The sequence below is a fragment of the Octodon degus genome, unplaced genomic scaffold (genome assembly GCF_000260255.1).
Source record: "Octodon degus isolate 3935 unplaced genomic scaffold, OctDeg1.0 scaffold00093, whole genome shotgun sequence".
NCBI classification, from domain to species: Eukaryota; Metazoa; Chordata; class Mammalia; order Rodentia; family Octodontidae; genus Octodon; species Octodon degus.
In genome coordinates, this window is record NW_004524669.1 from 8,789,717 (window position 1) to 8,801,642 (window position 11,926).

Below are 11,926 nucleotides of genomic sequence, written 5' to 3' on the forward strand. Positions count from 1 at the left end.
CAGCAGCACCACCTCCACTCCAACACCTCACACCACCTCCACTTCCACCTCAACTCCCCTCAGCAGCACCACCTCCACCCCAACACCTCACACCACCTCCACCTCCACCCCAACTCCCCACACCACCACCAGCTCCACCTCCACTCCCACTCCCCACCCCACCTATATCTCCACCTCCACCTCAACTCTCCACACCAGCACCAGCTCCTCATCCACCCCAACTCCCCACACCAGCACCAACTCCCCATCCACCCCAACACCTCACACCAGCACTGCCTCTACCTCCACCCCAACTCCTGAAACCAGCACCACCTCCACCTCCACCTCCACTCCCCACAGGAGCACCACCTCCACCTCCACCTCCACCCCAACTCCCCACACCAATACCACCTCCACCTCTACCCTAACACCTCACACCAGCACCACCTCCACCCCAACACCTCACACCAGCACCACCTCCACCTCCACCCCAACACCTCACAACAGCACCACCTCCACCCGAACACCCCACACTAGCACCACGTCCACCTCCACCCCAACATCTCACACCAGTACCACTTCCACCTCAACTCCCCTCAGCAGCACCACCTCCACCCCAACACCTCACACCACCTCCACTTCCACCTCCACTCCCCTCAGCAGCACCACCTCCACCTCCACCCCAACACCTCACACCACCTCCACCTCCACCCCAACTCCCCACACCACCACCAGCTCCACCTCCATGCCCACTCCCCACCCCACTTCCATCTCCACCTCCACCTCAACTCCCCACACCAGCACCAACTCCCCATCCACCCCAACTCCCCACACCACCACCAACTCCCCATCCACCCCAACACCTCACATCAGCACCACCTCTACCTCCACCCCAACTCCTGAAACCAGCACCACCTCCACCTCCACTTCCATTCCCCACAGGAGCACCACCTCCACCTCCACCTCCACCCCAACTCCCCACACCAACACCACCTCCACCTCCACCCCAACACCTCATACCAGTACCACCTCCACCCCAACACCCCACACCAGCACCAATTCCCCATCCACCCCAACGCCCCACACCACTACCACCTCCATCTCCACTCCTACTCCCCACCCCACCTCCATCTCCACATCCACCTCAACTCCCCACATCAGCACCAACTCCCCATCCACCCCAACTCCCCACACTAGCACCACCTCCACCTCCACCCCAACACCTCACACCAGCACCGCCTCTACCTCCACCCCAACTCCCCACACTAGCACCATCTCCACCTCCACCTCAACTCTCCACACCAGCATCACCTCCAACTCCACCCAAACTCCCCTCAGCAGCACCACCTCCACCTCCACCCCAACACCTCATACCAGCACCACCTCCACTTCCACCCCATCACCTCATACCAGCACCACCTCCACCTCTACCCCAACTCCCCACCCCACCACCACCTCCACCTCCACCTCCACCCCAACTACCCACACCACCACCACCTCCATCTCCACCCCAACTCTCCACACCAGCACCACCTCCCCATCCACTCCAACTCCCCACACCAGCACCACCTCCACCCCAACACCTCACACCACCTCTACCTACACCCCAACTCTCCACACCAGCACCAACTCCCCATCCACCTCAACTCCCCACCCCACCTCCATCTCCACAGCAACACCTCACAGCCATACCACCTCTACCCCAATACCTTACACCAACGTCATCTCCACCTCCACCTCAACCCCCAATGCTACCTCCACCTCTACTGCAACACCCCACATTAGCACCACCTCCACCCCAACTCCCCATGCCAGTACCACCTCTGTCCCTGGACCCACCCTAACTTCACCACATGAGACCACAGACTGCCGGGCCCAGTGCTCTTGGACCCTCTGGTTTGATGTGGACTCACCTGAGCCAGGGTCGCATGGTGGAGACCTGGAGACCTACGACCACATCCTCCAGAAGGGACACAACATCTGCCGCCGGCCTGAGGAGATCACGAGGCTACAGTGCCGTGCCCAGAGCTACCCTGAGGTCCCCATTGCTGCCCTGGGCCAGGTGGTGCAGTGTGACCGGGACACAGGCCTGGTGTGCCACAACCGTGACCAGCAGGGACCCGCAGGGCAGTGCCTGGACTACGAGGCGCGTGTGCTGTGCTGCCATGTGCCCGACGGCTGCCCCTCCACCACCGAGACCCCATCTTCAGCTCCGTCCTCCACGATGCCCGCTGTGACTCCTCCCACCTCCTGTTTCTGTCATGTGGTTGGCCAGCTGTATCCTGCAGGTAAGCAAGTTCCTGTGCTGCCTGAGAGGAAAGGCTGGACGTGGTGGGCCTGAGTAGGCTGTTCTCTTTGCCTTGCATGGCCGTCAGCCTCATTTGAGTGCTAGTACCTCTGGCACGACTGTGCAGGGCTACAAGGTGGCATCTCTTCTCTGTGAGTCTCATTCACCACACTGTGTCTGTCTCACAGGGTCAGTCATATACCACCAGACAGACCTCGATGGCCACTGTTACTATGCCCTGTGCAGCTGGGACTGCCACGTGGTCAGGGGTGTGGACCCCACCTGCCCAGCACCTGCAACGGCTCTGCCTACGTCCACACACAGCTCTAGGTCACACTGCCTACATGTGGTCCCCCAGAGAAAGGTAACCCCTCCTGCCCCTCAGGGCTTCTGGGCCACAGACAGACCACAGTGCACCGCTGAGGGGCCCAGCTGGGACGTGGTCTGAGGTGGTCTGTGGCCCATCTCCCAAGTCTACCAGCAGGAGGGATGATGGGGTGCAGGCAGGTGGCACAACAGGTTGGTCAGGATGAGGGGCAGTGCTTCTGCCTGCTGGGTGGGTGGGCACCAGCGTGGTGGGGTCTGCAGGGCATGGCCTCTCTCTCTGGGGACCCAGGGCTGAGGGTGGTTCAGACCAATACTGCCTTGGCCTCTACAGAAAGGCGAGACCTGGGCAATGCACAACTGCTCACAAGCCACCTGTGAGGGTGACAATGTCATCTCCCTGAGCCCGCGCCCGTGCCCAGAGCTGACACCACCGTTCTGCGCCAATGGCTACCCTGCCCTGAAGGTGGCCGATGCGGATGGCTGCTGCCAGCACTACCAGTGCCAGTGTAAGCCTGGGTGCGGGGGGAGGGGCACCTAGGCAGGCTGGGCTGTGTGTCATGCGGGCAGGGAGGCAGAGAGCCCATGTCCCTGCCTCACGGACGTCTCGGCCTGTAGGTGTGTGCAGCGGCTGGGGTGACCCGCATTATATCACATTTGATGGCACCTACTACACCTTCCTGGACAACTGCACCTACGTGCTGGTACAGCAGATTGTGCCTGTGTTCGGCCACTTCCGTGTGCTGGTTGACAACGACTTTTGTGATGTGGAGGACACGGTGTCCTGTCCCCAGTCCATCATCGTCGAGTACCATGAGGACCGTGTGGTGCTGACCCGCAGGCCAGTCAGGGGGGCCATGACCAACCAGGTGCGGCTGTGGCATCAATGGGGCGGGCCGTGGGGGCCGTCCGTGGTGGCTGTGCTCACCCAGCCCTGCCTCTGGCAGATCCTGTTCAACGGCGAGGTGGTCAGCCCCGGCTTTCAGAAGAACGGCATCGCTGTGTCCCGCGTGGGCATCAAGATGTACGTGACCATCCGTGAGCTGGGTGTGCAGGTCATGTTCTCGGGCCTCATCTTCTCAGTGGAGGTGCCCTTCAGCACGTTCGCCAACAACACGGAGGGCCAGTGTGGTGAGCTGCGGGCGCTGCGGGCTCTGCGGGTGCTGGGAAGGGGTGCAGCTGTGCAGCCCCACCCAGCTGGCCCTCCTGCCCTTGCCCCCAGGCACCTGCACCAACAACAAGAAAGACGAGTGCCGGATGCCTGGGGGTGCGCTGGCCACCTCCTGCTCGGAGATGTCCACACACTGGAGGGTGGACACCCCCGATCAGCCCTTCTGTGGTGGACCACTCCCGACACCCACCCCTGGCCAGTCAGTGCCCACCTCTGCAGCGCCCACATGCCCAGCTCCTCCCATCTGCCAGCTCATCCTGAGCAAGTGAGTCTCTGGTGATGGAGGGAGACCCTGTAGGCTTGGGAGCCCAGAGGCGCAAGAGGGGTCTGACACAGCCCGCTGCCCGGTCCTGGAGGCCTCTGCAGCCCACCCACTGGCAATGGCAGGGACTCTACCCTGGCACAGGGGCCACACCTGGCTTCGCCAGCAGGAGGTTGTCTGGGGGTGATGGCGCTCTGCAGAGAGCAGCCAGCCTCTGAGTGCACAGCGCTGCTGGCCCTGCGTTGTCCTGGGTCTGGAAGCCCCTACCACGGGGTGAGCCAGGAAGGCTGGGCAGGGCTGCGTCTACTGTGCCATCCCTGCTCTCCACAGGGCCTTTGAGGCCTGCTACTCTGTGATCGATCCGACGCCATTCTTCGAGGGCTGTGTCTTTGACTACTGCCACAAGACGGAGCTGGAGGTGGTGTGCTCTAGCCTAGAGCTCTACGCCTCGTTGTGCGCTGCTCAGGGTGTGTGCGTGGACTGGAGGAGCTGGACCAACAACTCCTGCCGTGAGTGCTCAGTGGGAGACAATCTGGGTGGGCTTACGAGAGGACAGAGGGGAAGCAGAGGCTGGTCCAGGGCAGAGGCCAGTGGGCTCCCAGCAGAAAAGAGGGCACTCAAATTGGGGTCTCTGTGACCCTGGGGAGTTGGGTGCAGGTGGTCCTGGGTCATGGGGCCCCATGAATGGCTATGAGCAGCCCCCAGAAGCCCCTGCAAGGGTGTCAGGCCTCAGCAGGTAGAGAGGGCCTGGGAAGTCAGAGGCCTGGCTTGAGCTGATCCTTTGGGGTCCCCACCTGCAGCCTTCCCCTGCCCGGAGGACAAGGTATACAAGCCCTGTGGCCCGTCAGACCCGCCCTACTGCTACCAGAGTGACAATGCCAGCAACCCGTACGTACTGCCCACCCTACCCGCCACCAGGAGCCGGGGGCTGCTGGGACCCCACCCTGGGTATACAGGGAACCCAGCCAACCCTGCCTCCCTGCAGGGCCCTCCCCAAGGCCGGCCGCATCACGGAAGGCTGCTTCTGCCCAGACACCCTGAAGCTGTTCAGCACCGATGCCCCTGTCTGCGTGCCCGACAACTGCTCCAGTACGTCGGGACAGTGAACAGGAGGGTGGGCTCCTCCCCACACCGGCCCTGTGTCCCTGACCTGTGACCCTGATCTCTCCCTGCAGGCTGTCCCGGGCACCACGGGGAGCCGATTCAGGTGCGTGTGGATGGCAGCCACCTTTGGGCTCCTGTGGCCCAGGGCCCTGGAAAGGCGGGAGCGGGGCTGCCATGGGGACTTGGCTGCCTGTGGGCCCAGGGGGCAGAACAGGGTGCCCAGCGCTCTCCCTGCCTGCCTTGGGGTGAAGTCTGCCACCAGCCGTGGAGTCTTCTGTGCTTGTGAGCCCGCCTGCCTGGACTTGAGCTGGGCTCCAAGCCCTGTGCCTCTGCATGTCAGCCTGGTACGGCTGCCCACCTGAGAGCCACCCCAAAGACGCTTGTGTCTTCCCCACAGCCAGGCCAGATCATCAGCAAGGACTGCCAGGAGTGTGTCTGTGACCCCGACACGAAGTCCCTGACCTGCCACCAGAAGGCCTGCCCCCTGCCCCCTGCCTGCCGCATGCCTGGTTTCATGTCAGTGGCCATGACCCCCAGGGAGGGCCAGTGCTGTCCCCAGTACACCTGTGGTGAGGCTGGGGCACTTTGTGTGGGGGGATGGCCGCTGCTTCCTGCTCCTGGTGACCTTGGGGACAGCGCATGTGGGTGGCCTGGCCCCTGACCATGTCCCCCCTTCACAGTCTGCAACTCCAGCTACTGCCCCGAGCCCCAGGACTGCCCCGAGGGCTCCCACCTGAGCCTCACCCATGAGGAAGGGGCCTGCTGCCCAAGCCAGAGCTGCCGTGAGTGTCCCATCCTGGCTAGCTGTGCTGGCTGCAGTCCCACTCACCACCACCCTGGGCCGGATCCTGAGCCAGGATGACGCTGCTGAGCACGTGGAGGGTGGGACAGGTGGGTGAGACACGCCTGAGCCAGGGGTCTGGGTGGTGGTGCAGGGATGGTGTGGCCTTGTCTCTTCTGCAGGCTGGACCAATTGCAGCATCAATGGGACCCTCTACCAGGTGAGCCAGCCCCACGGCCCTGGGGTCATGGGCCCCGGAGCCCCTGGGCAGCACTGATCCCTCCTGGAGCAGTGTGGTAGACAGCCCAGCTTGGTGTGGCTGGGCCTAGGGTCCTCTGGCCCCAGCACCTGGCAGGGGGCAGGGCGGTCTCTCCTCATTCCCCAGTCCAGCACACTCAGCCCGCCCTGCCCACTCCAGCCTGGTGCCGTGGTCTTCTCCAGCCTGTGTGAGACCTGCCGCTGTGAGGTACCCAGTGGCCCCAACTCAGACGGCTTCATGGTCAGCTGTGAGACCCAGATCTGCAACACCCACTGCCCCATGGTGAGTGCTGGCCCACCCACGCCCGGCCCCGGCGTCCACCTGAGCTCATGTCGGTGCCCCCCACCCCGAGCAGGGCTTCGAGTACCAGCTGCAGGAGGGGCAGTGCTGCGGCCAGTGTGTGCAGAAGACCTGCATCGTCTCCGCGAATGCCACTGGCCACCCAGTCCACCTCCTCCTTGTGAGTCCTGCCACTGTGCGAGGCGGTCACAGGTGGGGAGAGGCCTAAGGAGTGCTACTAGGGTCCAGGCAGGCTGGGGGCAGAGCCGCCACCCGAGCTCTGGGATGCCGGGTCCTGTGTGGGAAACGAGATAGGCAGGCGGGGACAGACGGACGCTGCAGGGCCAGGAAGGCCCACTGTGGCCTGCTTCCTTCCAGCCTGGAGAGTCCTGGTCTGACCCTGGGGCTCCCTGCGTGAACTATGTGTGTGAGCACTATGAAGACCGGCTGGAGGTGACAGTGGTGAAGAAAGAGTGTCCCGCTCTCGACTGCACCAGGGTGAGTGGCCTGCTAGGGCCCCTCCTGGCCCCTCTTGGGGGGCCACCTGCCCCGGCACCTCCTGGCAGGCGCGGCCGATGCACGACTTGCCCTCCCACGGGACTGTTGCCCTGGCATCCTCCCATGGGATCGCCTCCCCACTTGGAGCCTGGCTCCTGCCTGCCCCTTGAGATGGCCTTCGGCCCTGACCAGCCTGCCTTGGGCACAGGCACAGGCCCAGCTGAGCCCGGATGGCTGCTGTCTACTCTGTCCACCCACACCAGTGCCTGTCCAAAAGTGTAAGTGAGGCGGCTGTGGGGGCGGAGGCGGCACTACCCTTGCGGCCCAGGCAACCCACCCCTGTGCTCCTCCAGGGCCCTGCACCCTGCGCCACCGTGAGCAGGTGATCTGGCACCAGAACTGCAGCTCTGCTGTGCCCGTGAACCTCACCTACTGTGAGGGCGTCTGTGGGGACAGCACCTCCAGGTAAGCCCCTCCCATCCCAGGAGTCCCTGTGTGCTGGTAGTGGGGTGTGGTCAGGCCTTGAGGGCAGATGGCTGCATGGAGGGTGGGTAGAGCCCTGAGCTCCAGAGGCCACCGTGCAGTGCTCGGGGGACCAGCCTGTGTGGACTCAGAACAAGACTACAGCTCCCTTCAGTGACACCTGCTGTGGCTCTGTGGGCAGCACAGTGGAAGAGCTGGTGGCCATGCACCTGGGGCAGCTGACTGGGCAGCAGGCTGGGTGGTGGGACTGAAAGATGTGCCCACAGGTACTCCCTGGAGGCCAGCGCCATGGAGCACAAGTGCCACTGCTGCCAGGAGCTCCGGACCTCGCCCAGGATCGTGACACTGCACTGCGCGGATGGCTCCAACCAGGCCTTCAGCTACACCCAGGTGGAAGAGTGTGGATGCCAGGACCTGAAGTGCCAAATGCCCGGGTCACAGGAGGCAGAGTCCCGGGAGAGCCGGGAGCAGGGGCCCAGGCCTCTGCAGTGACCCTGAGGCACCTGGAGACACCCTCAGGTCCTCTGATCCTTGTTCCTGAGACCTGGCCTCACTGCCCGCCCACTCCAGCTGGCCATGGCCTCCCTGCGAGAGCGTGGGTGGACATGCTCTCAGCACTGGTTTGGGAGTTCAGGAGATTGACAGCTCAGCCCCAGCCCTTGGCAGGTGCAGGAGGTGCAGGATTCCACACCACACTGGGGTCTCAGGTGACAGGCATGGCCCTGCCTTATACGCTAAGCCCCTCCTTGGGACACGTACAATCTTTTTCATAAACACACTTGTAGCATTGTACCTTGTGGACTCTGTTTGAACCTATGTGTGCGTCCACGTGGGGTGGTCCGGCCAGTGTTCAAGCCCACGTGCACTGTGGGGCAGAAGCAGCCAGGGAGGGCCACCGGCGAGTCCTGCTGCATCCATGGCTGGACAGGGTTATGTGCTGGGGGGACAGGTAGGACCTCAGGTGTGTACCATAGGGCATAGGCACTGAAGATTTGGCTGCTACCCAGAGTGGTAGTGGCACTGGGTCAGGAGACAGAGAGAGAGAGAGAGAGAGAGAGAGAGAGAGAGAGAGAGAGAGAGAGAGAGAGAGAGAGAATATGAATGACCAAGTAACTAAGCACTGAATGAGTGGATGAATGAATGTACGACAAAATAAGCGAATGAACAGTGGCTCAGTGAGTGAGTGGGGCTGAGAATAACTGAGATGAATCAATGAGATGAGCGACTGAGTGGGTGAATGAGTGAGGAAGGGAGGACTGAGAGGGAGTAGGTGGCCCCTCGGGGCACCCAGCACACTGGCTTGTCACAGCCCTGTCCACCCTGCAGGAATCTCTGGGCTCCTCACGTGGCTGAGTAGAGTGTGTGATGTGTTACCTCCACCCCCGAAACCCACAGGCCCTGCAGGGCGGCCAGGGCCCTGGGCCAGGCGGTGCCTGCTTCTCCTGTGGTCACATCACCCCGCTTGCCTTGGTGCTGGGCTCCTCTTCCTGGAACCCCAGATGCCCCAGCTCCCTGAGACACCTGGCCGTGGTTCAGCCTGGCCACATAGCAGAGCTGGGAGGCCTGTGGCCCAGGAGTGGGCCCGGGATGAGGAGATGCCCAGGCTGGGCCTGGGGCTTGGGACAGAGGGGAGGCTAGGCAGGAGGAGGGCACCTCCCTCCCTGTGGAGCGGCCAGGGTGGCAGGCAGACTGGAAGAGGCAGGCTACCGAGGACACAGAATAAGGGGACATGTCCTATGTCAGGGGAAACAGGCCCGGCAAGGGGTAGACATTGGGCTTGTGCCCCCCTCTGGGTGGCGATGTCCCCAGCCCAGCTCTGGGCATCTCTGCATCCCAGGGCTTCCACAAGTGAAGTCCCACCTGACTGCACCACCCTGAACCCTCTGCTTACCCTCCTGTCCCCAGGGCTCGGCACAGCCAAATGGGACCCTCCTTCCTCCAAGAAACGCAGCTTGGGCTGGGAAGGCTTTGGAGGCACTGTGTGCTAGAGCCCCACTGGAAGGCCCTGGAGGTCACAGGCACAGCTGCGTCCAGCCCTCTGGGTGCCTAGGCCACACAAGTCCCTGACTCCATGCCTCACGGTGCTGCTTGCATCAGGGGCAGCCTGGCAAGTCCTGGGTGTGGGCTCTGACTAGGTGACTGGTCTCTGCTGGGACCCAGCCCCTGCTGACGGGCACTGGCTCCCAGCTGTGCCTGGGTGGCCAGGCCTGAGGTTCTGCTCAGGGTGCTGGCTGACCCTGCTGTACTTAGCTTGCCGAGGCTCTGACCAGAACTGCCCCCAGAGCGGATCAGGTGTCCCTACAAGCCACCTCTTTTTCCGGGGTGGACTTGCAGGTGACTAATCCTCTACCCCCTGGATGCTTGCTCCCGTCACTGTGTCCCTCCCTGCCTGGAACCTGGCATGGCAGGAAGTAACCCCACCGCACGTCCCAGGTGGGAACGGCCGCCCTTCGGCTTGAGCCCTGGCCCTGGCCACAGCCCCATAGATTGCGCAAGTTAGACTCTGGAGAGAGTTAGACTCAGGACTCAGGGGGTGGAACGACCTGTCACCTGTCCCTGAGGCGGCAGGAAGAGCCTGAGCTGGGGAGCCTCGTACCCAAGGTGTGACCTCCTCAGTGTTGGGAGGCCCCCACCAGCCATGGGGCAAAGACCCAGGACTGCCAGAACAAGACGAAAGGGGCATGTGCACAGCTCAGGGTAGCCCCTGCCTAGATCTCTCATTCTGCACCCCACAGTGGAGCTCACAGACTTCACCCCTCTGACCCATGGGGGCTGCTTGACTGGAGGCTCAAGCCAGGCACATGGGCCCTGGGGTCACTCTGGGAGGGGATCTAGGACAGCAGACTTGCCTTAGGGTTGGAGGTCAGGAGGGAAGCTGGGGAGGCCCCCCAGGAAGCATGTGGGGGTCTGTTTCACTAGCCCAGGGAGGGGAGAAGCCCTTGGGGACAAATGTGAAGAGATAGAGAATAAGGCCGAGGCTATAGAAGAGGTCACTGCATGGGCTCCTTTTAGAAGACAGCATACAAGCAATCCCTGGGGTGACGAGGGTCCCAGCCACCGCTGTGGCGTGGCCTGTGGTGGCCATTTGCAAGTACCTGGACTGGGTGTCCAGAGGATGGGCCAGGGAGAAGCCTGGGGGGTTGCAGACCCAGGACAGGAGCCATAGAGCCCATGTTCACACTCACCTTCTGCTGTCATGAGGAACTTGGTTCACCTGCTGGCACCACCCTGCCCGCCTCCAGCCCTGGCCGAGCTGTTCCCTGATGAGCGCTGTCTTTCCTGTGCCCCTCCCTGGGCACAAGTGCTTGAGCAGCCCTGGCCAGGTGGGACGGGGTCCCCACAGTGGGTCCCAGAAGCCCTTGGCCCATCTGGCCAGCCTTCCACTCACTCCACATTCCCTCTCGAGCTCGGCCCCATCCTGATGTTTGGTGACTGGCAGAGGCAGGAGACCCCGGGCACAGAGACCAGGGTGGGCACTCTCTCTGGAGTGCTCCCAGGAGGGAAGGCCCTTCCCAGGCTTGGAGAGGACTGGGGTGTATCCCCTGCCAGGCTGGGTTCTCTCTGACCCTGAGGCCAGTAGAGTGGGCTCAGCATGGATGGGCCAGCAGGACTTGGGCATGGATGCCCGCAGTCTTGGTGCCAGGGACCTGTCAGCACCGGGCCACCAGGGCGGGTGGCCTTTGCTGCCTCAGGGCCCTCTGCAAATCCTGTGGTGCTGAGTCAACACAGGGTTCCTGGAGGGAAGGGAGGGCCTGTTTGCCTGCAGACGCTCAGCGCCTCTGTCCAGGCCAGGACCCTGCACGCTTGCTGTTTGCTCTCCCAAGGGCTGACTAATCCTGAGCAAATGTGACAGCTCTGTGCAGACTGGCTGCATCCTGTGGAGCTCACCAGGCCAGGCCTATCTGGGGGTGCTGGTGGGGAGGAGAGGGAAGGAGGCCCCAGGTGCCCAAAATGCGGGGACTCTGGTACTGCCCAAGGGCCTGTCACGGCCCTGAGCCTCAGCTGCCAGAGCCAGCGCCCTCCCCTCCTGGAGCCCTTCTCTTCTTCCCCTGAACTCCCCTCCACGTCCATGCTGAGGGCATTGGGTGGCCTCTGCCTTATCTCCCACTGGTCAGCTCTTTAAATCCCAGCCAGCATCGAACTTTCAGGGACCTTTTTCTGTAATTTTATGGAAATATGTAAAACAAACTCTCAAAACAAAATAATAGGAGAATAACAATGTTAATACTGCCTATTGTTATCTTCAAAATAGTTGCTCAGAGTATAAGACACGGGTGTGAAAGATTCTGCAGATGATATGAGCAGAAACGCTTCTTCTCAATGTGCTAAGAGAAACTGCTGTAACTGCCTTCACTATCCTTTCTGTAATTTCCCCCTTTCTCTTCTTTCCTCTCTCCTCTCCCCCACTCCAGTTCCTCTTTCCTTTTGACCAGCTTCTTCCCATTTCAGAGGACTACTGTGCGTTCTGGGCCAGGCTTACATTTCAGAGGACTACTGTG

At 62.3% G+C, this 11,926-nt stretch overlaps 1 protein-coding gene across 1 annotated transcript in view; it reads left to right on the forward strand.

Moving 5' to 3' along the window:
- Positions 1–8,172, forward strand: part of Muc5ac (mucin 5AC, oligomeric mucus/gel-forming) — a 23,290-nt gene extending 15,118 nt beyond the window's left edge. Inside the window, exons 32-51 of the mRNA XM_023722903.1 lie at positions 1,399–1,436; positions 1,653–2,267; positions 2,455–2,630; positions 2,925–3,099; positions 3,209–3,459; positions 3,538–3,721; positions 3,813–4,026; positions 4,354–4,532; positions 4,824–4,915; positions 4,989–5,112; positions 5,199–5,230; positions 5,525–5,696; positions 5,808–5,915; positions 6,091–6,128; positions 6,327–6,449; positions 6,523–6,627; positions 6,825–6,944; positions 7,153–7,222; positions 7,298–7,409; positions 7,694–8,172. Of these exons, the coding sequence (XP_023578671.1) occupies positions 1,399–1,436; positions 1,653–2,267; positions 2,455–2,630; positions 2,925–3,099; positions 3,209–3,459; positions 3,538–3,721; positions 3,813–4,026; positions 4,354–4,532; positions 4,824–4,915; positions 4,989–5,112; positions 5,199–5,230; positions 5,525–5,696; positions 5,808–5,915; positions 6,091–6,128; positions 6,327–6,449; positions 6,523–6,627; positions 6,825–6,944; positions 7,153–7,222; positions 7,298–7,409; positions 7,694–7,919 (3,154 nt within the window). The 3' untranslated portion in view covers positions 7,920–8,172. The remainder of the gene's footprint in view (positions 1–1,398; positions 1,437–1,652; positions 2,268–2,454; positions 2,631–2,924; positions 3,100–3,208; positions 3,460–3,537; positions 3,722–3,812; positions 4,027–4,353; positions 4,533–4,823; positions 4,916–4,988; positions 5,113–5,198; positions 5,231–5,524; positions 5,697–5,807; positions 5,916–6,090; positions 6,129–6,326; positions 6,450–6,522; positions 6,628–6,824; positions 6,945–7,152; positions 7,223–7,297; positions 7,410–7,693) is intronic.
- The last annotated feature ends 3,754 nt before the right edge of the window (positions 8,173–11,926 follow it).